This window comes from Oreochromis aureus, linkage group 13 (assembly GCF_013358895.1).
Source record: "Oreochromis aureus strain Israel breed Guangdong linkage group 13, ZZ_aureus, whole genome shotgun sequence".
Lineage (NCBI taxonomy): Eukaryota > Metazoa > Chordata > Actinopteri > Cichliformes > Cichlidae > Oreochromis > Oreochromis aureus.
Genome location: NC_052954.1, coordinates 8,575,489 through 8,601,335, shown reverse-complemented (window position 1 = coordinate 8,601,335; position 25,847 = coordinate 8,575,489). Strand labels below are relative to the sequence as shown.

The 25,847-nt window shown below is 41.8% G+C and overlaps 1 protein-coding gene across 1 annotated transcript in view; it reads right to left on the bottom strand.

The window, feature by feature from the left end:
• Positions 1–25,847, bottom strand: part of LOC116309656 (adhesion G protein-coupled receptor A3) — a 202,889-nt gene that overhangs the window by 139,523 nt on the left and 37,519 nt on the right. Inside the window, exons 3-7 of the mRNA XM_031726320.2 lie at positions 23,543–23,614; positions 20,850–20,921; positions 20,599–20,670; positions 20,137–20,300; positions 9,819–10,032 (exon numbers count right to left, since the gene is read on the bottom strand). Of these exons, the coding sequence (XP_031582180.2) occupies positions 9,819–10,032; positions 20,137–20,300; positions 20,599–20,670; positions 20,850–20,921; positions 23,543–23,614 (594 nt within the window). The remainder of the gene's footprint in view (positions 1–9,818; positions 10,033–20,136; positions 20,301–20,598; positions 20,671–20,849; positions 20,922–23,542; positions 23,615–25,847) is intronic.

Below are 25,847 nucleotides of genomic sequence, written 5' to 3'. Positions count from 1 at the left end.
GCGAGACAACAGTCCTAACCACCGTTAGCTTTTTCAAATTATTTATGTCATCACTTTAATCATTTAAAAAAAAAATGTATTTACATGTTTAGTAATAAACATGTGTGAAAAATCTTCATTTTGTTTTCCAATAGACAATAATACTTATTCAGGAACATTGTACATGTACTGTAATGGTTGTAACCTGTTAATGTGCCATACATGACAAGGTTGTAATGAAACATTATATTTAGAATGTAAATATATCATTCCCTATATATCTATATTATGTCAATATTGACAATAAAACAAACTTCTAATAGTATTAATGTCAGTTTGACTTTCAGATCAATCTATTTACCTTGAAGGAAAGGTCAGAGGTCAAATGTGACATGACATTTTGAATCTTTGTCCAGTACTTTTCATATGTTAGCAAGTTATAAGGCTTATTTTAAATTTTTGCCCAATAAATCCTTAAATTGCCCAAGAGAGCCTTGGTGGATATAACCCAGATTTCAACAGATTGTTAACATGACCTCACTCTAAACCCCTATAAAGTTTTATCAGAATCAAGCTATTGTGTTTACAGACAAAAAAAAGGTTAAAAAAAAAACCCTGCTGGTGTGGCGTCAATAATCACCTTATCAGGAATGTTTACACAATAGGTGTCACTGCAGCACACAAACCAAAACAGATCAGTGTGATAGCAGTTTCTCTAAATTAGAGCGTCTCTCTCTCTCTATCTCTAGACATGAATAGTCTGCAGAGGGGACAGTTACATCACTGTTGAATAAATGCCAAATCTCTGAATGCTGGGAAATACAGAGGGAAATACCCCCACCCCCATTCACAAAACCTCCCACCCTCACCTCTCCTTTTCCTCTCCTTCTCCTTCCCTCCGTCTCCCCCCCGACAACTTCGCTGCTAAATATTCTGCTGAGGGATGATCGCAAACATCCCTGGTGAGCTGCTGCACCCAGAAAAAAAAAACCAGAGAGAAAGAAGAGCAGGGAGACCATGGAGCAGCCTGTTTAGTTTTCAGGGAGGGGAAAAAAGGTCATTTTCACATAATGAACATATGAAGAAATCACACCACTTAGTGAAAATCAATAGGGCAGAGGCACACACAAGCCGCACAAAGCACTGACCTACATCCTCAGTAACACTGCACTATTGTAGAGCAGCTCCCCCAGGACTCATTAAGAACATTTATGCTTGTGCACTGATATTTAACAGTTTGTTTACACAATGTTGCTTATGAGACTGTAAAGTTTCAATCTGTCCCACCTCAACTCAGCTATGTAGGAAATGTTCCAAAACAGCATCTTTTGTGAATTTGCGTCAACTGATTTTGTCAATTTTTAAATGCCTAAATGAGTACATGTGTGCAACCGTGGTATGCACACACACACACACACACACACGGTGGGATAATTCACAGATACTACTCCCACTGTGGCAGCTTCCATCAAATTAGCTCCATGTCTTAAAACACTCGATGCACTACGCTATATAATGTGGACTATAAATAATTTACACCTCGTGTTATCGTTGTTTGACTTCATCCAATGTAACTAAGAGCTTTTATTTTTCTTTATTGAGTGAAACTGGCAAGCAGTAAAGTGATGAACCCAGAGGTAAAACCCTACAGTATGTGTGGACATAATCACATTTGGTCTCCTTATCAACTGACGCTGCACAAAAGCTCGTAAACAAATGGCGAAATCCAGCACGGAAAACAAAGGAGAGGGAAAAAAAGCTACCAAAAGAGAAAGAGAGACAGAAATTTAAGGAAAACACTGCAGAATGCAATAAGAGAGGAAAGAGATGCTAGTAAAAGCTGAAAGAAAGTTTATGCGCAACAAAATGGAAAAAGAGCTTTCAGAGAGATCACCATTAGAAACACTTTCCCTTCTTTGCCTTCAGTAATAAGATAAGATAAGATAAGATGGCCTTTATTAGTCCCACAGGTGGGAAATTTGTTTTGTTACAGCAAAAGTGCAAAGTTATGTAGCAGAAATTAGAAAACACTGGAATGCAATAAAATACAATAAAATAAAATAAAATACTATATACAATAGAATAAAATAGAATAGAATAATATATACAATAGAATAAAATAGAAATACAAATACTATATACAACTGAGTAGGAAAATACAAAAACACAACTTCGTCAGAAGAAGAATTGCACGTATAGCAGTCTTATTGCACATGTGTGGGTTTGTGTGTTTGATCAGCTGCAAAAGTCTTTATTGTAGAGTCTGACAGCAGTGGGGAGGAAAGACCTGCGAAATCTCTCCGTCCCACACCGTGGGTGCCGCAGTCTCCCACTGAAGGAGCTGCTCAGTGCTGTCACAGTCTCATGCATGGGGTGGGAGATGTTGTCCAACAGGGATGACAGCTTAGCCACCATTCTCCTGTCACTCACCACCTCCACTGGGTCCAGAGGGCATCCTAGAACAGAGCTGGCCCTTCGGATCAGCCTGTTCAGTCTCTTCCTGTCCCCAGCAGAGATGCTGCCCCCAGCAGACCACACCATAAAAGATGGCTGAGGCCACCACAGAGTCATAGAAGGTCTTCAGGAGTGGGCCCTCCACCCAAAGCGACCTGAGTCTCCGCAGCAGGTACAGCCTGCTCTGCCCTTTCCTGTAGAGGGCGTCTGAGTTATGAGTCCAGTCCAGTTTGTTGTTCAGATGAACACCAAGGTACCTGTAGCTGTCCACAGCCTCGATGTCCATACCTTGGATGTTCAGTGGTTGCAGTGGAGGATGCTTGTGCCTGCGGAAGTCTACCACCAGCTCCTTGGTTTTACTGGCGTTGATCTGGAGGTAGTTCAGCTGGCACCAGTCCACAAAGTCTTGAGTCAGTCCTCTGTACTCCCTTGTCGTCCCCATCAGTGATGAGGCCGACTATTGCAGAGTCATCAGAGAACTTCTGCAGGAAGCACTGGGTGGAGTTGTGGGAGAAGTCTGCAGTGTAGATGGTGAAGAGGAGCGGAGCCAGAACCGTTCCCTGTGGGGCCCCCGTACTGCAGGCGACCCTGTCCGACACACAGCCCTGAGTCCTCACATACTGTGGTCGGTCGGTGAGGTAGTCCAAAATCCAGGTAGTGAGGTGATGGTCCACTCCAGAGTTCTCCAGCTTGTCCTTCAGAACCGAGGGAAGAATGGTGTTGAAGGCACTGGAGAAATCAAAGAACATGATTCTCACAGTGCTCCCAGCGGTCTCCAGGTGAGCAAGGGAGCGATGTGGGAGGTGAATGATGGCATCATCCGCTCCAATGCCAGGCTGGTAGGCAAACTGAAGTGGGTCCAGTGATGAGCTCACAAGGCGCGAAGCTGAGCCAGGACCAGCCGCTCCAGGGTCTTCATCAGGTGGGACGTCAGAGCCACCGGCCTGTAGCTGTTGAGGTCCTTGGGGCGTGAAGTCTTTGGCACTGGAACAACACAGGAAGTTTTCCAGAGCTGTGGGACTCTTCCCAGCCTCAGGCTCAGGTTGAAGAGGTGCTCCATCACACCACACAGTTGGTCGCGCAGGACCTGGCGACCCTCGAGCTGATGCCATCTGGACCCGCTGCCTTCTTGGCTTTAATCCTCCTCAGTTCCCTCCGAACCTGGGTGGTTGAGAGAGACAGGCTGGAGCCTTGTGTTGAGTGTGTATTGGATGCTGTTGTTGGGGTGGGGAGGAGTGAGCAGGGTGAATAGAGGAGGTGTGAAGTGTCTGAGGTGTCAGAGGTGGAACAGCAGCAGTGGGGGTGGGTGAGTCTGCAGCCGATGTTGGAGACTGCCTCATGGCTGAATCAAATCTGTTGAAGAAATGATTCAGTTCATTTGCCCACCTCACATCCCTCCCAGGCAGAGAGTTCTGATGTTTGTGGCCTGAGATGGTTCTGAGGCCTCTCCAGACTTCACCAACATTGTTTTGCTGAAGCTGGTTCTCCATCTCTTCTGCCTGTAGCTGTCCTTCCCATTCCTTATCAGTCCCCTAAGCTCTCTCTGCACCCTTTTCAACTCCTCTTTGTCTCTGGATTTGAAGGCCCTCCTCTTCTGCTTGAGGACAGCTTTAATTTCTGAAGTAATCCAGGGTTTGTTGTTGGAGAAACACCGTACAGTCCTGGTAGGTGCGGTGTTATCCACACAGAAATTAATATAGTCAGTAATGCATGTAGTAAGGCTGTCGATGTCCTCTCCGTGGTCGTCACAGATCACCTCCCACACAGTCGACTCAAAACAATCCTTAAGAGCCTCCTCGCTCTCCTCCGACCATCTCTGCACTGTGCGGGTGGCTGGTGGCTCCCTGCGCACTAAGGGCTCATACACAGGGACAAGGTGCACCAGGTTGTGATCAGATCTGCCTAGGGGAGGGAGAGGTGATGAACTGTATGCCTCTTCAGCATTGGCATACAGTAAGTCCAGTGTTTTATTGTCTCTGGTTGGGCAGGTCACATACTGGGTGAAGGTGGGCAGTGTGGAGTCCAGTGAGGCATGATTGAAGTCCCCTGATATTATGAGAAGGGCTCTCGGAGATTGTGTTTGCAGAGATTGTGTTTGCAAAACCTGATGCATCCACATCAGGTTTTGTGTAAGATTAGCCTGATTAAAAATGGAGAGGATTAAGGAAGATACATCCAAAGTGTCTGCTGTAGCTAGCTACAGGGCTCTGAAATGTTTGATTAATGAAACATGAATCACAGGCTGGTCCCACTGCTGCTGCTAGCATAGCTAACACTGGGAGTTTGGCCTGACACCATTACTCAGCAGGAGTTTGACCCGCGTCGCAGAACCACCAGGCCTCATGGGGCCCGTTTCTTTGCTGCTATTCACTGTGAGCAATGTAAATGGCTTCACTTATCGGCCCACCTGCTCTAGCGAATGAGAGGCCATGATGACATGGCACAGCATGAAATGAGAGGGAGCTGATAGATACAAAAAAAACAGAAAGAACACAAAACAAAAAAACCAAACACTTTTCATAATGTTATGCCCGTTTCAATAAGCAAAACACCCTGTCAGGCTTTGAATGTCTACACTGGCTGCCTGCCTGATACTGCCTAAAGCAGGATAAAGCAGAATTTAGATGAGAAAATAGCCGCAAAACATTTTGGGTTCACCTTCAAAGAGGTCACTTCACTGAGGCTTTGGCATCTCTGCTCACACTGCTGCAACGCTGTGCAACAAATCCAGATGAGGGCTTTAAGCTACGCGCTAAATCCTGTGTATTCAGTCTTTCCCCTCTGATGGGGCATGCAGGGCGAGGCTCACTGACTCAGAAGACATTTATCCAAGGTGAACGACACCAACACGGCCTGCGATGACTAATATCTTGTCCACTGTGCTTAAATAAGCATCGACTGCATCTGGCATGTCAAAGGTCAAAACATCAGTTAAGTTTTTTTCTTTTTCCTTTTTTTAACAAAATGTTTGCAGGGCTGATGAAGTCAGAGCACTAATCCCCCCCCCCCCCACACACACACACACACACACACACAGTTCTCTCAGCACTCCACTTTAAGATACAGCAAAGGGTGAAGGGTGAAGTTCAGCCCATGCACAGCAGATTGTTTTTGTTGGCCCGAGCTCTGTTATTCACTCATCAGCTATGGAACTAATGTCTGCTTTTTGTAGGTTTTCTACATGAGGGAGACACTCTCAGGTGCCAAGAGAAACATGACCTAAATAGGTTCCACTTGGAGTAGAAAATTACATTATTTGTGTATACTGGGATAAGAGTGGTGCGTAATTGCAAATGGGGCCCTAATCAGAATGGGAGTGTTGGGAAATTCATTGGGATACTGAGCTGGAAAAGAAAGACAAAGTTTTGAGGAGAGGGAGATGGGTTCATGTAGTCTACGAGATATGGCTGATGAAGCAGAAGGCTGGAAGAGACACTGACAGACGTCACCAGTCTGTACACAACCATAATAGAGGGTTTGTTACATAAGGTGTTTTGACCCCTGAATATGCATAATGAGGGCTGAGTGACTTCAAGCCTAAAACTCACTGTCACCAGTGAGTTTTCTTTCTCATGACATCGACTGACGAAAGTTGTACACAGACTCAATGCTTAAGCTACTGTTTGCAAAGAATGTTTTGGATTATGGAAGAATGGTGCATAACAGCAGGAAAAGGAATAATGGGTAGTTATTATGTTTAATAACCTTAATCGAACTGATCTTAATCTGAGCTCTCAAATCAAAAGTTGGAGATCAAAACTGTAGATTAAATTCAATCAAACTGAAAATAAAACGAAAATATCAGGAATGTGGAAAATAAGATATTGAAATATGATAAATTTGTAAAAAAGCAGTACATTCGCTTCACTATTATAACAAAATAATGATTAAAAAGTAAAAAAGCCTACATTTGCTTTTGCATTATTATTCTTTCTGGACTTTACAGCTGATGAATCTGCAGTTAAGAAAACATTCACATATTTTTAGCTTGAAAAAATATTGCAAAATCATTACTCACCTGCCTTGTTTACACATATATAAGGAACAGTGCTTTAGATTGTGTCATGTGCCATGTGTACCACAGTGTATAGCACTCCCTCTTTCTTTAACAACAGTTTATAAATGTCTGGGATGTGAGGAGAGCAGCTGCTGGACTTCTATCTGCTCAACAGTCCTGGATCTTCTTCATCATATTTTGTCATTTGTCATATGTCATAACGCACCAAATGTTTTCAGCTGGTGAAAACTGCAGACAGGCCCGTTCAGCATTTGGACTCTTCTACTATGAAGCCATTCCATTCGCTTCCACTCATCCTTTTCAGGGTCGCGGGGGGCGCTGGAGCCTATCCCAGCTGTCATAGGGTGAGAGGCAGGGTACACCCTGGACAGGTCGCCAGTCTGTCGCAGGGCCAACACACAGGGACAGACAACCATTCACACTCACATTCACTGGCACATTCACACCTAGTGGCAGTTTAGATTATCCAATTAACCTATCCCCACAAGTTGCATGTCTTTGGACAGTGGGAGGAAGCCGGAGTACCTGGAGGGAACCCACGCAAACACGGGGAGAACATGGAAACTCCACACAGAAAGACCCCGGCCTGATGGTGGAATTGAACTCAGAACCTTCTTGCTGTGCGGCAACAGTGCTAACCACCGTGCCACCGTGCTGCCCTATGAAGCCATACTGAGTTAATAGATTCAGTATGCAGTTTAGCATGGTCTTGCTAAAATATGCAAGGCATCCCTTAAAAAAAACCTCATCTGGATGGGCGCATGTGCTGCTCTAAACCTGTAGAACCTTTCAGCATTGATGGTGCCTTTCCAGATGTGCAAGCTGACACTTTCATAGCCGCTAATTCACCCCTATACCATCAGAAGTGCTGATTTTTAAACTGAGCACTGACAACAAACTGAATGCTCCTTCTCCAGGCTCTTCAAAAACAATTTCAAAACTCAGATTTCTGACCACAGAACAGTTTTCCACTTTGTCTCAGTCCATTTCAAGCTTCAGCCCAAAGAACACGGCAGTGTTTCTGCAACATGTTCCATGCAACATGTGGCTTTTTCTTTGCATCACAGAGCTTTAACCTGTATTTGTAGGTGGCACGGCGAACTGTGATTTCTAGAACTGTTTATGAACCCATGCAGTGATTTCCATAATAGAATTATGGCACTTTTTGATGCTGTGCTGCCTTAAATTGAATTAATGCCATTGCTCCACACTTTTGTGATGTAGTTTTTTTGCAGACTGATGAACCTCTGCCCATCTTTAATTCTAAGAACGTCTGCCTCTCTAAGATCCCCTTTTTATACCCCAAAGTATTGCTGATGAGTTTCAAAATGTTCCTCCAGCTGTTATTGTTTAGTGCCATTTACTTTTCCAGCCTTTTGCAATTGGGTTTGTACTTCCATACCCAACTGGTATTCCCATCTTTATCAACAAGACGGGACTGAGCTATCGCAGCAGCTGCACTAGTCACCATGCTCAACATGTAGTTTTTGCTGTGCAGTGTTATGTCTTGCATGTGTAATGCTTGTGGGCATCCTTCTTCACCCTTCACTTCTTGAAGAATTACAACCTACACTACCTACACAGTTTAGTACTACAGTACTTCCACTGTCCCCTTTGTTACACTATTAGAAAAAGTTACCGCATATTACATTATGTGTATGTGCATGCAGTTCAGTTGGAAACAAGTGTCTGAGGGTCGATCTTTATTGCAGTTTTCAGTGTTGTAGCAATGCAGGAGCATAGGGACAACTGGAAAAAGAGGAGACATTTTGGAGAAAACTCTAAAAAAAGAAAAGTGATGCTGATGCTGAGGTTTATTCTGAGCTGTTATAGCTATCATTTAGAAGCCCGCCAAGTCCAGTATGCCTCCAGCATCAGTGTAAACGATTAAAGAGCTGTGATGATGTCACAATTGGCACAAATAACAACCGTTGCAGTGACCACAAATGAGGCTTAAGGAACATTTAAGACTGGTGATTAATTTTACTAGTTAATATGCTGGTAGGTAGTTAAATCCATAATGCATTACAATTTTAAGCTGATTATACAGTATTTGGCATGTAAAATCTTAATCTGCAATACAAGCTGCACAATCCGCCAAATAGTGTTTAGCGGATAAAAAAAAAAAGTACAATATTTCTTGTTAAATTGTAATTAAGAACATATAAAGCAGGATGATGTCAAACTATTCAAGCTCAAGGACCTCGGAGATGTGCCAGTATTTGGTAGCACTTCCCTGTTACGACTGTAAGCACTGAGAAGAGAGTGACAAAGTATTGTATTGATCCCTAACGGTGAACACCTTGATTGAAATGAACCTAAAACATTCATCACCACTGAGACACAAAGACACCAATACATCACTAAAAGCACCCACACTACCTTTAATCTAATTATCCCACCACAGGGATCACCGAGAACGATTATTCACCACTGAGTTTGCACATAATAAAAGCAAACAAACCCCGCTGACTATCAGTGGTATTTGCAGCAGGGGAAACAGTATACCTTCCCAGTAATGGAGCGGAAAAGTAGCTGGTGCTGCTGCTGCCAAACACACCACACAACAAGAGGCGTTCTGGCCCCGTTAACACAGGGAAACATATTTCTGTCAGCACTCCATCAATATTTATGTTAGAGAGGCCAAGTATGAAAAAGGCAGCAGTTAAAGCAATCGGCAGCAATGTGTTCTTGTGTCTGAGCCCTGTTGCCACGGCATTACGTCAAAAACATTAACTGTAACACGCAAACAGAAGAGTGCATGAGCACGCCCATGACACAAAGCAGGCCAGCGCTAAGGCAGCAAAGACAGGAAGAGAACAGAGGTTTGAGGCAATGTCTTATATCAAAAAATAAACATTTTAAAAAATGCACAAAAGCCAGTGTTGCTGCTTTAATTTATCACTGCAATTATGATTCAGCATCTGTTCCTCTTAGCGTGTAAACAGCTAGTGCTCGGGGAGCGGCTGGACGGCCAACCTCTAGAGACGGGCCGCGGACTGCTCTGAGGTGTTGGCACCGTGCCAAGCCAATTTTGCCCTGTCCTTTCAGATCCTTATCAAGGGCGGCAATAACAAAAGGTAAATCACAGCCTCTATGAGCGAGTGAGAGATCGAGAGGAAGGGTTTCAGTGTGTGTGTGTGTGTTTCCGCGCGCATATTTTACATCTGCTCCCGTGGAAGTGGCTGTGCTGCATGAGTAAACACATGCATATTCTGACGAAACTCCTCATGCATCAGCATATTTGTATGTGGATTTTGACTGCGTGGGCTTAGTCGGGCTCTGATTGTGTATATGTGGGTCAGTGCAACAGGGCAGTCAACAGCTAATCAGACATTAGATGCACTCCCCTATCCTCTGTGCACACCTTGTGAGCAGGCAGCAATCGTGAATGAGGGTTTCTTCCACGTAGATGCCTCGGTCTTCCTGCGTGGTCACGATGTGCCCGTTATGACGCCACAGCAGCTCCACTGATGGGTCCAAGTAGGAAGCGGTGCACTGCAGGGGGAGGCGGTCACCGTGGAAAACAAGCTGCCTCCGGGAGGGGATGAGCTGAAACAGGGGCATCTCCAAAGGTCCATCTGGAACACCAAGAAGATTTAAAGCAGAATGGTTATCTTGTAAAGCTTCCTTTAGCTTCTTTGAGACAGGAAAAAAAGCCAGAATGGAGATTTTCAGGGAATGGAAGTTCTACAGACTCAGCATCACATATGTGGATTCAAATCAGGCATCGGGTCTTTCCACACATTCCACCACAACAGGGCTGGACTGGGACAAAAAATCGGCCCGGGCATTTTGACTAGAGACCGGCCCACCAGGTATTATGGTAAAAACCATAAAGCCTTTGAATGAAAACAAACGTCGTTGTGACAGTGATGTACACTGTCTTGTTGGTATATATGTATCAATCTAGAACTTAACTTAAACCTACACCATCCTCCCTATTCTGGTATTCTAAACAGTACTTAGCCGAAACCCAAAGACTGCTTAGTTTACCTCCTGAACTTTCTACAACACATGGTGGAAACCTGAAATTAAGACAGAGAAGACTAGAGGTGAGACATGATCATTACTGAATATTAAAAATAATAAATGACAGATTTAGTGATATTTTCATAAACTATTTATTTACCACATCAATAAACAGCATGGCAGGGCAAAATATTTTTTTCTAACATGGCAACCTTTAAAAAGTGAAAGGAGACAGAAAGAGGTGAGAAAGAATAAAACTTCCTCACTCAAAACTTACCATCAAAACTTAATTTTGATGGTATTTTACACACAGTACTGGTACAGTATCTAGAAAATGTGGGAAAATACTGGCATCATATACAGTACTGACTTCTGAAGAAATTATGTTGGGACCCTGAAAAAAAAATTACTATGTACAATAATGGATTTCTATACATTTGACATCAGATGAAAACTTTGGTTGTATGATTCAGATAATTATTTGTTAAAAGCTAGAAATTTTAAATGAGAATAAGAAAGAAACGTATTTTTGTTCCCCCTTTCCTGTTAATGCCCTACCTGCCCCCCTGGCATAACTTTGCTAGACCCGCCCTGCATAGTTACCAGCTGTCAGCTACTTAGAAAAGGATCCTGGTGTTATTTGTCTCTCAGAAACAGTTCATAACTTCCTTCAACCCTTCATCCCTCCAGCAAACATCAGCTGATACTAGAAATTAATATTAAATAAATTCTAACAACAGCTCATCAAGTTTAAAGGTGCTTCTGTTGTTTAGCGCGACCTCCGCTAGTTTGCTCTTTCTGACGCAGAGAGAAAAGCCGATCAGCTGATCATTGATCAGCTGATCAGGACAAATCGCGTTGCTTTTCACCTCAACTTTAAAGTTCGACCTCCTCGGCTGTAACTGGTCCTGCCCAGAGTCGATCATGACCAACTGGCCAATACACCACTATTCATTTATACCGTTGAAAAAATAAAAGAAATAAAACCCCATCGGCCCATAAAAACGAAAAATCACGAGCGGCCCACCGGGCAAATGCCCGGTATGCCCGATGGCCAGTCCAGCTATGCACCACAAACACAAACATTCTTCTCAGGAAAACCAAACAAGAATGCTCGTTAAAATATTATAAACACACAGAAAACTTTTGTCAAGGTCACACCCCTCCCCCATCCTTCACACACTGTTGCTGTTGCTCAGCTAAACCAACAGGAGCTGATAAAGGAGGACGGCCTAGAGTGCTCCCCTGGACTCTCCTTGACACCTAAAATTTTCACATAGGAAGCGACCATAACGCCAGCAGCTGGCCAGGTCAACAGGCTTTTTTGCCAAAGATAAAAGGCTACAACTGGGAGGAGATTAGAAGCCATAGTGTTTAGTCTTGTGCCAGAAAATGGACCTGATTTTGGAAAAATGACTGATCTAAGCATACTGTTGAAATATGATATACAACACAGTGTAATGTCTCTAATCATACTGAACCCTTGGAGATCAGTGCTGTCTATTTTGCAGGGCATGGACTGGTGCCTTGACAGCTCAGTGCACTGCACTGGGAATTCTCTCAGAGCTTGAAACTATAAAAAAAATCAAGTTAAAAAAATAATGTAAATATAAACATAATGTAATAAATAGAAAATCAAGGTATTTTATTTTTATTCACGTTCTTTGCACATGCTCTAAAGAGCAACATAAGCAGGCACTTTGCCTGCATTGTGTCTTTTGTAATAAGTTATATATGCTGAAAGCACTAGACACACAATTCAATTTGTGGCTCATAAACCCTTTTTATTGCTCGATGAATTGGTTTGAAAGAGGAAAACAGTGAAAGATCCATGTTGGGTGGTAGCAAAAGGTCTAAGTTCACAAGCTGACATTTCCCTTGAGTAGCCTTGAGTAGCTAGCAATATTACGTATTGTAACATAGAACCCACAGGGCAATCACAGCTATTAACACAAGCAGAGCCTTGACCTCAGCTTTCTACATAAGTAGTTTATAATCATAGGTGTATAATTAAAAGTGACATGCTTTTGAGAGTGACTTTAAAAACTGGTCACTAATATCGCCTCCTCCACGGCGACATCTCAGTGTAATTGCTTGATGACCCTGTTAGATTGTTGAGACTCTATGACAGTAGTGGCAGATGAGGCTTTGCTATCTCCTCTGCATGATACACAGCAGAAACAGCATGGGGGCCATTGACTGTTGACTAGTCTGGTGCTGACACTGTTGAAACAACACTTTGAGGCAAGGATCAGAGTGTGGCTGCTTGCCTTTGCCCACTGGACACTGTCAGAGCAAAATGTAATTGTTGGCTGTGGGTTTGGGAGTGTGTGTAGGACAACCAAAGGAACTCAGGGACAGGGACAGAGACATAATTATATGTGCAAGAACTAGGGGCATGTGTACTGTAGCCGAGTCTGTGAAAATAAAACAGTACGATGCTTTTGAATTAGCAGTGCCTTAGCACCAGATTATATGTATGCATCTTCTTTTAAATCCTATATGAAATATACAGTTGTGGCCAGAAGTTTACATACACTCATCATGTGCATGAATGTAATGGTAATTTGGAGCTTCTAACAATTTCCTTTAACTGGTATTTTTCCAGAGTCGAATGATTGTACAGCAATCATCTTTAATGATTAAAAAATAATAATTGGGTGCTCATGTTTTGGAATTTCTCTAACCTACACAGGGACACAACTATACATAGAGACTCAAATGTATACATACACTCATCTTAATCTTTTAATAAGTGGTGCTGAAGGTGCTACAGTGTCAATTAACTTTTCATTCAAGACTACAACTGGAAGATTCTCTTTGCCAGCATGAAAATTACTTGTTTGACAGGACTCATTGGATTCACCAATGCTTGGAAAAATGGGAAAGTCCAAGAACCTTAGTGAAGATCTTAGAAGGAAAATTGTAGATTTACACAAGCTGGGAAGGTCTCTTGAAGCCATTTCTAAACAACTACAGATTGTCAACCCAGGCCACTCTGTAGTGCTGATAGTGTTTCATTATGTGTTTTCTGTCCAGGTGCATTTTTACTGCACTGGCACTTTGTTGGGATCATTTTCATGCTATATAATGAAGCCATTGCCAATTAGACAATTTTCAGACGATACTGCATGGTGCACCAAAATCTGATGGGACTTTTCTGCGTTCATAACTCCATCGGTTTAGACAACATCAACTGGCTAAAATGCAGCCATCACCCAGCTTCCACCATGTTTTACAGATGCTGTAGACACTCACTATTGGACCACTCTTCTTGACCTCCTCTCTAAAAAAGACCATTGCGCAGCTTAGTATGGCAAAGTTGCATCTAAACAATACACAAGAATTCTGGAACAATGTTCTTTGGTGCAGTGACACCAAGATGGAAATCTCTGGACAACGTCACTTTTAATAAAAACCAAGTCGTTGATCCAATAATGAACTCCTCTGTGTACCAAAGTATTCTAGAGTCAAATGTGATGCCATCTGTCTGACAGCTAAAGCCTGACTGAAGCTGGCTCACGCAACAGGACAAAGATCCTGAGCACAGCAGTAGGTCTACAACAGAATGGCTCAAAACCAAAAGGGTCAATGTCTTGCAATGGTAAGGTCCAGACCTCAAATTCAACTCGATTGACATGCCGTAGTGGGATTTTACATCCCTGTAAACCGCAACTTAAATGCTTACCACAAGCTTAAACAACAAAATGGTGATTCGTCTTAGCTTTCTGCTGTTTGACTTTAATAAGCACTTTTATATTTATATTAAAGCTACAGTACAAGTTAATGTACAAGTCACTTAAAATGTGAATGTCCAATTCAAAGAGAGCGAGCGAGACAACAGAAGCTTCAGCCGTTTTGTGTCAGCAGGAGTTGCGTCCTGGTTCAAGTCATTCAGAGCTCTTGCTGCTGCATCATTCAAATGCAAATTCAATTCATCAATTTAAGAAATCATCCATCCATCCATTTCCTTAACTGCTTATCCAATTCATGGTCGCGGAGGGGCCTGGAGCTTATCTCAACTGTCAGTCCACAAGAGGAGGGGTACACCCTGGACAGGCCACCAGTCCATCACACGGCTATTTGAGCAATCATTTTAATTTAGCAATTTTTAGCAATTTTTAAAGTATAGACCAACCTCCACATCCCCCATTTGTTATGGATCAGTGCCCCTCTAGAGGATTTATTTTCTTTATTGCTACATTTACTGCATTCATGCACAACTGAATTGGATTTGAATCCACACTAAAAATAAAACAAAATAAAACAAGCAGATATTCTCAAACACGTAGTGTCTGTTTGTATAGTCACTTCATTATCCCTTTCTCAAAGCAACTGGTTTTAAAAGAGGTGCATGACTGAACTTCAAAGACTTGTATGACAGACTATCTTGAGGTATATTTCATGATATTTTTGCATCATTAAATTATTGGAGTCACATCACAGGCTAAGAGACGTAGTGCTGCACGTGAAACTCAGTTTAATGACATGATACCCGCGCAGTTGCACTACTGTGTCATCATGCAATAAAAACCGCTAAAGAAAGCAGGGTCTTGTTGAGCAGTGTATAACATGCTGCGTTAGTTTTGCACTTTATGTCTGGGCTGTTGTGCTCCTCCTACCAGGGTTAAAGAACCAGGAGTCCATCAAACAGACAGCCCTGACCCCAACACAGGAAGCACCTGATCTCCTAAGGAAGCCGCGTGCACTCTTCCGTTCCCCCTCATTTGCAGGCAGCACCCGACCTGTATCACTGGAGGGACGAGAGCTTGTTGCTGGAATGTATGGTGTAAACATCTGCAACCCATCAGGCAGGAGCCGTTGGAGAGAGAAACAAATTCGTCCTCAGTGACAAATTTTCATAAAAACAGTGAGGGGATAATCTCGCTTTAAGCATACTTTTGATTCCATGTTTGAATTTTATTATATTCCAGGCCATCATTTTTCTTGATAACAAGAATGTGGTATCAGGTGCTGAGTGATATTCATGTACTCAGATGTACATTGGTGGAAAACATTCCTTTACAAACTGTAACCATATGAAAATAGCAATCATCAAATGACATTTAAAATATGACTCTTAGAGCACTACACAAGTTAATGGATAAGGTGCTGTAAGATAGAGTTGTACTGTGGACAAGTGTATGGAGCCAAGCATGCCTGAGAGCAGGACTTTATCATTGTAAACCCATGATGGATGCTTTAGGGCCTAAAAGCAGTGCCTCCTGTCTTGCCACTGGACTCCACTCATGGCTCTTTGTCCACTGACTATGCAGAATTACTCTGTAATTGGTTTGGCTTGTTCTACGTAAATGAAAAACACATACAGTTAGGATTACATAGAATTACTCCAGAATGTCTGCATTGCAGTGTCTGGATGCAACTGCAAAAATCCAAACTGTAGTGTAGAGATATGTATTCTGCACATGGGCTACATTAGTTTTTTTTTTCCTTCTGCAAACTATTTCACATCGTGCATACAGTGCATCCCAATGTAATGTCCCTTTGCATTATATATACACATACACACACAGACATACACCAGCACTAAACAATGATTTTTCTCATTCCAGTGCAATATCCCCTGTGCGAGCCAGATGTAAGGAGAAGAGGAGGATGATTCTATCACATATGAGATACAATTCCCCTGTGGACAGCATCACGGAGCAGGGAGATAGAGGAACGGAGGGAAGACAGAGGGAGGCAGGGAGAGGCTGCCTGTCTGTAACCAGTCTTTCAGGAAAGAAAAAGAAAGCAAAGACTCGTGGATTTTTCTTCGCTGTTGCTAACAGCTTCCAGTCAGTAAGGAGAGCATTTTTATCTGCTTAAAGAACTCACTCTGATGCACCCACTGCTGACAGACAACATATCTGTCTTAATCTTTTAGCCTTTAAACTCACATTTGGTCTTTAAAAGTCCAACGTGCATGCCAAAACAACTTTTCCACAAATTTAGCAAGCTCCCCAGACAAAATCTCCAACAGCATGCAGTGCAATCTGTTTTCTCTGTGTAGACATTTTTGCACTTTGCAGTTCTAGTTACACTATAGCCTTCAACCACTGGCTTCAACAGAGTGAATAGCAGGTTTTTCTGAAGGTCCTTTGGCATCAGTGTATGAGTCAGGGAAAAGAATAGAGCATTTATTATTATCTGAGGAAAAGAGAAACGAGTAAAACTTGGAGCTCCTTCCTCCTTTTAGGGATACCGACGCCGGATTTACAGATGAACGAGCGGTGCCTAACAGGCCAAAGACCACACAAAAACACCTTTATGAGACAATCTTTGCCTGCAATTTTCTGTCGAGCAAATTTGCACTAAATCACTGGCTCATGTTAAGCTTGTCAAACAGTTCACAGTAGGTGGAGAGATAACAGCGGAGGGGGAAACCTATCATCCAAATAGCTCTACTTAATCATGTTTTCATGGGCGAAACACTTGAAAATGCAGCTTTCGTGACATTAGAGTTTCTTGTTATGAGAAGTCACCAAAAGCAAACCTGAAAATGTAAAGCTGTCAGACAGCCAAATAAAAAATACGATGATGATGTTAGTTTTTTTCTCATTATCAGAATATGCTTAAATGCTTATAAAACTGCCCTTATTGTCTGAAAATCAACTAATTCTTATATATTGATATTTATTTATTCATTCAGTCATCAAAGACTACATAGAATGTGCAAAACAATTAATATAGGAACCACAACTACATCACAAATAGTGACTGAACATGTGTACAGATGCCTGGCCTATGTTCTTATCATTAAAGCTACCCTAGTTTCCAAGTAGAAAAAGAAATAACAGCAACAAGAACCAGACAGACAGCAACAATATGTCACAAGGAACCCACCAAAATATATTTTAGCATTCTTTTAAAGACCAAAACCATTTTTATATTGATGTCAACATCATTCCACAGTTTAACCCCAACAACTGAAATATGTCTTTGTTTAGTCTTTCGCTTTGCTTTTTCCCTCAAATCGTATTTACTCTCCTGTAGTGAAAAGAAACGTTATACACAGTTTGGGAGTGACATTTTTCTTTAGATTTTGCTTTAAACATCGTTTAAAGTAAACCAAATCATTAAATTTCATAATATGGGACTTTCAAAACAGTGGCTCGGTGACCCACGTTGCTTTTTCTTTGTAACATATCATGCATCGTTTATGAAGACCCAATGAGACTAAAAGTGGACCTGAAATCAGAATAGCAGAGTGCACTCTGGATTGTAGATGACAAAGAAAAGGTTACCTTTATTTGTGTAGCATTATTTAAGCAAACTTGTTTCACTTCAGTATCTGCACATCTGTTTTGTTGCCCTTTCTGGTCTTTGTTTCACAGTGTGTGCAGCCAGACATGGAAAGGAGAGGGCAGGGGAGACCAGCAACACAGCAGTAGTCTGTCATCATGGTGATGGGCTCAACAGGTAGCTCACAGCATAGCATGGCCACTCAGAGTATTTACAGTGCTATCTTGAGTGAACACTTGTAACCGCTTTGATTGTAGTGTACAGAACATTTCTGGTTGTAAATTTGAAGGTAGGCGGAGGTTTCTTTTTAGATTATGGTGCTCCAGTGCCACGTCCAAGTGCCCTTTGTTATGTGGTTCAATACACTTTAGTTCATTTGCAAGTACTATAAAGAAATGATAACTCTCGTCCATAAAAAACTGAGCTATATGCTGTCACTGCTTTGTCTTTATAATTATCAACAATGAAATTGTGTCCCGCTGACAAAAATAATACTTTTCACACATTTTCAAACATCTGTCAGACAGTCAATTACAAAACTCAGAGACCTGCTGGCTTTCATTCTGGCCTTGGACTGAAAAACTCATTTACGCCTGGGATGACAGGTGGACTCAATTAATTAAGAAATTAACAAAAGTGCTAATTAAATGGAGCATATTTGGGGACTGTGGGATATTATTTTGCGGGGACAAATTCAGTGCTACAACTAATGCAGGAAACTGCTGACTCACAGTTTTATTTATGTTAAATAAAACATTGCTGCACACTCCAGTTACTTGGAAAATGAAGTACACTTAGAATTTATATAATATTTTGCTTCACTTTCTTAAGTAATGAAAAAAGATGCTAAATTTTGAGTCACGTAGTACAACAATTTGACAATGTCAAGTGTTTGAATAAAACATCATAATCATACAGCCATAATTTGCAGTGTTATGTCACTTCAGCCATAAAACTTAACTTCACTGTAGAGTCTTTGTCTCAGCATCTGTGTTCTATCCGCTATAATATGCGTAATGTTAGTAATAAAATAAATGTGTGTTTAAATATAAATCCCTTATTATTACTCTAAAGTGGTTCTATATTAATTTCTATTTTCATAACTTTATCCTTGGACTCAAAAATAGTAGCTCCTTAGAAGTTCAAACTAATTCTTTTTTACCTTTTACTGGGCTGTAGTGTCCCATTAGCCTGTCCTCTGTCAGAATCAAGACATTTACACATTTATTTCTTTTTTTATTATTTCTTTGTGTTTTTTTCAGCTCCTCTCGCTGTAAGGTTGTATTTGTTTTAGGTCAACTTTCAGCCAAAGCTGTGTGCTTGAGATGGCTATATTAAAGACAACCCATCATTTTCATCATAGATATCCAAGAGCAGGAAAAAAAACTATATGAACTGGGGCATAGTGAGGTGTGGAAAACAAATGACCACAAACCACATGGTATTAATGTCTCAGCCATTTTGAGCGTGTGACAATTCTGAGGTTCCAGCCACACAGGCCTAGAGACTGGTCAATGACCATCTGGGATCCGCCAGTACCAAGGGAAAAATGTCCATTTCCCAACTGGTTGGTGAGTGGTTTCTGGATGTTGACAGAAATCACTGGGAAACTGATTGCTAAAAACAAGGTTCTAGCGAGTCGTCAGTGACCTCCAGTCTCCACTCACTCACACAGTTGCTAGCAAAGAATCTGTATTCCCAACCAGTTAAGAAATACTTCTTTGTGGTTGCTTTGGTTGTGACAATCACAGGCTAACTTGTCTACAAACACTTGCTAGCTATTCTTGTGAAACTGTGAAAAGTGCAGCACAAACTGGAAACATGTTGCCTAGTGGGGCAAACTTTCTCCATTTCCAACTTGCACCACACTTTCTCAGGTTTTACTACATCTTAGCTAGTAGTTTGTGAGTGTTAACAGTCAAGTTGGCATCTTCCATGCAAACTACAGTCAACCACCGCAAGCTGCCAGCCAATAAAGCATTCACAGGTGGGATTTTGGTTTAGCACTTTCTTTGCAATCAGTTTCGCTTAGTGACTTCCAGCAACCTCCAGGGACCACTGCAACCAGTCAGATAATTTGCAAATTTCCCTTGCAACCAGTCCATCCTTTCATCCATCTATCCATCTCTTCCACTTATCCTTATAAGGGTCATGAGGGGCTGGAGCCTATACCAGCTACCAGTGGCTGTATCATGTCAAATACATCATGAAAGAAATTGCAACAGAGCAGTCTGTAGTCTGAGGTTTTGGCTCACAGGGATGACTTGTAAATACAATTATCCCATTATGTGAAACTTTGGCCATGTTTAATATGACCTATATGAATAACAAGTTAGTGTGTAGTGTCATTTTATTTTGCAAGCTAAAAACTTTCAACAGTCAAGTTCTTTTGTTCTAAATATCCCCAACAGTTACACCAGTTTTAGGAGACAGTAAATGCCAGCCACCACCATTAGCTAAATCCTTACCACATTTGAGCTGCGGTTCGCGTAGGTTGCGAAACTCCAGGCCGTGGAGGTGGGTAGGGAAAACGCAGACCGTGTCATTGCCGATCTTTACGGAGTTGCTTTTAGCCCAGATGAGCAGCCACTTCAGCTGACAGTCACAGAACAAAGTCTCGGTGCTGAAGTGCCTGGTGAGAATACAGCATGCTATCTAACACGTATTTGATGTCATAACAGGAAAAACGGGTCTAGTTGCTGAGTGCATGTATTATGGTCACTCATTGGCAAGACTTCCAACCTACTGTGTGTGCTACATAGCTATTATTAATGTCATTTCTTCCTATAACAAGCCAAAATAACTGCAGTGAAAACAGCCAATAACTGACTTTTACCACTGCATCGATGCTCTAAACTACAACAAACAAGTGACCCAACCACAGAAAACTGAATGGATCAGGCCATTATACACATGTATGTTTCCCTTACAGTAGTCTGAGAGCAGCTAGGTGTGTGAAGAGTCCCATGGTCAGAGTGGAGAAGATGTTCCCAGATAAATTCCTGTTTGTGGGAAAAACATACACAGGGAGAAACAGATCACTCCTCACATACAAAAAGGCTTTACTACTGTTTTTTTTCATACATTACTGAAGCCATATCAAACATATCCTCTACAGATTTGGTGTATACAAAGCATAAAGAGATGCAATACATGTTTCCAATTTTAGGGGATTACTCACAATTTCGAGAGGTTACCCAGATCGAGAAACATTTCAGGGGAAAGGCAGCCAATCCTGTTGTTGGACAGATCCCTATATGAACAAAAAGGCAAAGAGAAAAATGCTTCTGTTCATATGGTGAATTTTGCTGATATTATTGTGCAGAACGAGTTGGAACAGGAGCCAACTGGAAAGCAATATGTCTGTTTTCATGGCTGCTTGAACAGAGAAGTTAAACAGCTGTAAAGCCTATTCAACTTCCTGGAATATTTGTCCTGACCTTTTACTCGTCACATAACCATTGTTGGCACACAGAGCACGAAATGCACAAACATGTGCAAACGCATTGGGCTTCCATGTGCGAGTGGCTGAGCGCTGTCGCGTCCGTGGCTCTGTGCCCTCACACTCTGTAATTAAAGAGCTGCTTTGCTGGAGCAGCTGTGGGAAAATAAGCAGAGCACTCGAATAATCACCAGTTGGGGAGCACTTAAATTAGCACTCCGCTGCTCTCCGAGCCTTGCGCACACGCGCCCCAAATCAGCGCGGCTAACTCACTGTTTGCATCCCTGCCAGCCCAGATCCCACTAACTATCAGGCTGCAATCATGTCACTCATTCCCTAAGCCTATATGTAGAAAGGATGAGGGTAATCATTGAGAGAATGACCCAAAGAGAAGAAATCAACAAAAACCACAAACAAAGGAAAGCCTAACTTTAATACTGCGTTTGCTTTTTGAATATTTGCCTTCCAATTAAGTCTGTAAAACATTTGAAATGTTGCTGTAACTTTAACAGAAGCATAACTTTAATCAAAAATTGGAAAGAAGAATTTATTTGATGTAAGCATAGTGCCATTTTTAACTTAGTAAGGCAGTAACATTCAAAGTTTTTAAAATTGCTATGTAATTTTTATACACAGAACATTTACTTGCAGGCAATAAAATACACCCTGGTGACTATATATAGTCTTACTTACAGGCATTGTAAAAAGAAAATACACCTTCTGACTAAGTACACTCCATGATTCAGTAGCTTCAGAGGCAGTAACCACTTTTAGCAGCAACAATGTGAAGTCATTCTGTATGACTTTCAGTCTCTCACACCGTTGTGGAGGAAATTTTGGCCCACTCTTCATTAACAATGTTGCTTCAGTTTGGCCATGATTTATACATGGCTTTCTTAAGGTCATGACACAGCACGTCAAGGTTGAGATATGGATTCTGACCGGGCCATTGCAAAACGTTGAATCTTTGCTTTTTCAGCCATTCCAGTGTAGATTTGCTGGTGTGCAGTGCTTTAGCTGTCATATAGATGACCTCACATTTGACTCCAGAAAACTTTGGTATTCAGAGGAATTCGTGGTCGACTCAAAGATTGCAAGGTGCCCGCCGAGGTCCTGTGGCTGCAAAACAAGCCCAAATCATCACCCCTCCGCTACTGTGCTTGACATTTGGTATGTGGTGCTTGTGCTGATATGTGCGTTTGGTTTTCAACAACTGTGGTACTGTGGTTTATGGCCAAAAATCTCCACTCTGGTCTCGTCTGTCCAAACAATATTGTTCCAGAAGTCTTGTGGTTTGTTCAGATGCAACTTTGCAAACCTAAGTCGTGTTGCTATGTCCTTTTTAAAGAGAAGACACTTCCTCATGCCAGCCCCTCCAAACAAGTCAGACTTGTTCGGTCCTTTTGAATGAATGAATTTTAGCATATAGCATGCTAACTGAGGTCTGTAGAGTCTGAGATGTACTTGGAAATGGCCTGACGGGCAATAACAACTGCTTCTTTCAGGACATTGCTGATGTCCTTTCTGTTAGGAGACCTGGGTCATTGACCCAGAGTTTTGAGTTTTCTTTACTATTGTACTTTGATTCTGCCATTATTTATTGTTTCTAGTGTTTTGGTTTCTTTGTTAATGTTCTGGTTTCTGTCTGTGTTTCTTAGTTGCTCTGTCTCCCCTGTCTGCTGTGTCCCCTTGTCTCTGTGTTATGTTTCCTGTTTTACTTTGAAAGTCCGTGTCTCATGTTAATGTATCTGGTTTTGCTTCCCTTGTCTCGTTAGCCCTGATTTGCCCCAGCTGTGTTTCCCTCCTGTCTCTCATTCCCTGATTGCTCCCTCTGTGTATTTAAGCCTTGTGTTTCTCTGTGTCAGTGTTGCAATCTACTGTCTTATCATGCTGTGTGTTCATTCAGCACACTGCATTTATACAGCTGCTCACACTTGCTGAAGCAATAAGGGTGTTATGTCATGTGTTGTTGATGATCTGAGGTTGCATTTTTCCGACCTGGTAAGGTCCTAACACCAGCCAGTGGCAGTTAGCATGCCAGCAGAGTGCCGGGGCTCACAAGCTCAGTCAATCCCGTAATCCTCTTCCTCATCTCGAGGGGTTGCAGCAGTCCAATTGAGAGTGTTTCAATGGTAGATACTGTTAGCAAACTGTAACTACATCATCCTGTGAAGCTGACTGCTCTCGGAGTCAGTTTGCTAACTTACAGCTATTCTGTTCTTACCCTAACTCTGTGTCCTGAGTTAGCTTTGCTCAGGCACAGAAGGTTTGTGAATGTCTAAAACTGTACTGCAGGCCTTTTGCCTAAGTTAAACACTTCAGTCCACTCTTCAACTCTGTACTTTAAAACACTCTTTCTCGTTGTCTCTAAAGCCAAAGGACTCTCCCCGCGTCCCCTGGAGAAGGCTATTACAAGGCTTCATCATACTTACAGTCTCCTCAGTGCTAGCAGACCACGGAAAGCCCCAGGCTCCACTGTACTTATCAAATTATTCCTCAGGTCCCTGGAGAAAAGAGACACAGAAAAAGAGTCAGATAGGAGTCTATCTCTCTATCTATCTATGGATGTTTAGGAATTATTTCTTAGATTCAATTTGCTTGGTTTAAAAAAATCTGACCATATAAGCCAGCACCATCCTGCAAAAGCATGTTTCTTTGACAGTGTGCACACAGCAGAGTCCAGTTCACCGTGTAATAGCTTGCTTGCAGTTAGAACTGAAGCAAAGAATAGTGTTTTTTAAGCTTTCAAGAAGAACTAAACAGCCAATGGATTTAAAATGGAAAAAAAAAACCCTAATTAAATATTTGAGCTATTTGTAAATTTATATTAGATTTACTATTTTACATTGACATTTAATTGAGACAGTATTTGTGGGTTAACTAGCACCTGTTAGCTGGATGACACAGACAATTTCCTCCACGCTGGAGACCCAGACCACATCCAGCCAAGAGACAAAAACACACATGTTGCGGTTACAGCCAAGGACTTCTAATCCACCCCCTCTGCCTACCCCAAAACCTCGGATGATGCTAAAATTGGATTCCAGAAAAATCTCCTCTCCGGTTTTCTCAGATGGCCAAAGAAAACTTCCTGAAATTGTGTCCCTGGTTTCCTTTGACTCTGAACTGGATGTCCAGTGTGATGAGAATGAGATGAAGGGTAGTGCCTTTTTCCAAATGTGAGCAACAACAAAGTTCAACTAAAACTTTAGCAAATTATCCAACAGGTCAATTCAGGGTCAGCCAGAAGAAACGAAATAAAACCAAAAGGACACAGTAATCATCCCAAAGTGAAAATAAAAGTAACGCCTCAGCTCTTCCATTTGACATATGGGACAGTTTTGGAGCAAAAAGCTCAGAATGGATTTGCAAGATTTATAGGAGCCGTTCAATAATGCAGATTTCTCCTTGGAGGTTGAAGGCGTTGATAGCTATATCCCTACTGTTGGTGGACTTTAAAGAAAACCCTTGGTTGTGGCGATTTTACAGTAACTGGTGTTAATTCAGTTGATTTAAAGCATTAGTTAGTCATACTGATACAAGCCATCATTAGCAGCAGAAAAATGAGTCTCATTTAGGGTTAATGATCTGTGTCTTGTTGTTTGGTCCGTGCTAAAAAACACTCCCACACACAAACCACACACACACGCCTGGTCTGTACTCTTAAGACTTTGTTCTCCAAGCGGACTTTCATCCAAACTATGTGTTATATGCAAAAATATATGCTCTTCATCACATATGAGTGGTCATGTGTTATTCACACACCTCATAATCTCAGCATGCCAGCTTTGTATGCCTCTTAGTCACTAATGAGACTTTGTATGGACATCCTCCAGGATTTGTTATTCACACAGGAAGGGGCTACCACGCTTTAGGAAGAATACTGAAGTTCCTTTCCTGATTGACTAACCTCCTAGTCCAACAGGGTCAGCCAACGGCTAGCTCTCATCTCCGCTCTCATCCAAAGTTATCTTTGATTATGTATGATAGTCTACAAAAGAGCCGGTGCAGGCCTGAGGTCAAAAGGTCATCCACTGCGCCTGTAGCACCTCCTTTTATCCCGAACAGTCGTGTAGCTCACTGCTCTACTGCCTCTGAATTTGCTGAACGTTCAAAACGTTCCACCTTATCGACTGAGTGCCCTACCAAAGGGCAGAGATCACTGTTGTGTGTGTGAGTCTACACACAGTAAATGTGTTACTTTGCAAGTGTTATTGGGAAATGTGGAATCCCACAAAGCAGGTTTGAAGTGGCGGAAGATTTCATGAGAGGACTCCCTTATAATCCTAACACTGATTAAATATACATAGTATCATATGCCATCTTACCACAATAAATACTCTCATGCCACTGGATCGAATCTCACTGTAAAAACTGCATATTTCAGAGAGATATTTCTAATTTATAGTGTTAAACACAAAATGCATTTTAAATCATGTTTATATCAATTATATACTTCTGAGGGTAATCTCATTGCATTTGGATTCAGCTTGACAGCATTATGACTTTTCAAGTGTCTAATTTTCTAGTCCAATGGTGCACTTTGGCCTTCTTATGGTATTGTCATTAAAACTAAATACAACATTACCACCTGCATAGTTTCTCAATTAACCTGGCATGGGTCAGGCATCACTTGATGACGTGGACCAGGTAAAAGTTTTGCCTGTTCTCAACAGCTACCTAACTGGCTAATAGGTGCAAACAATTATTGCTGTTATTTTAATGACCCATTAACTT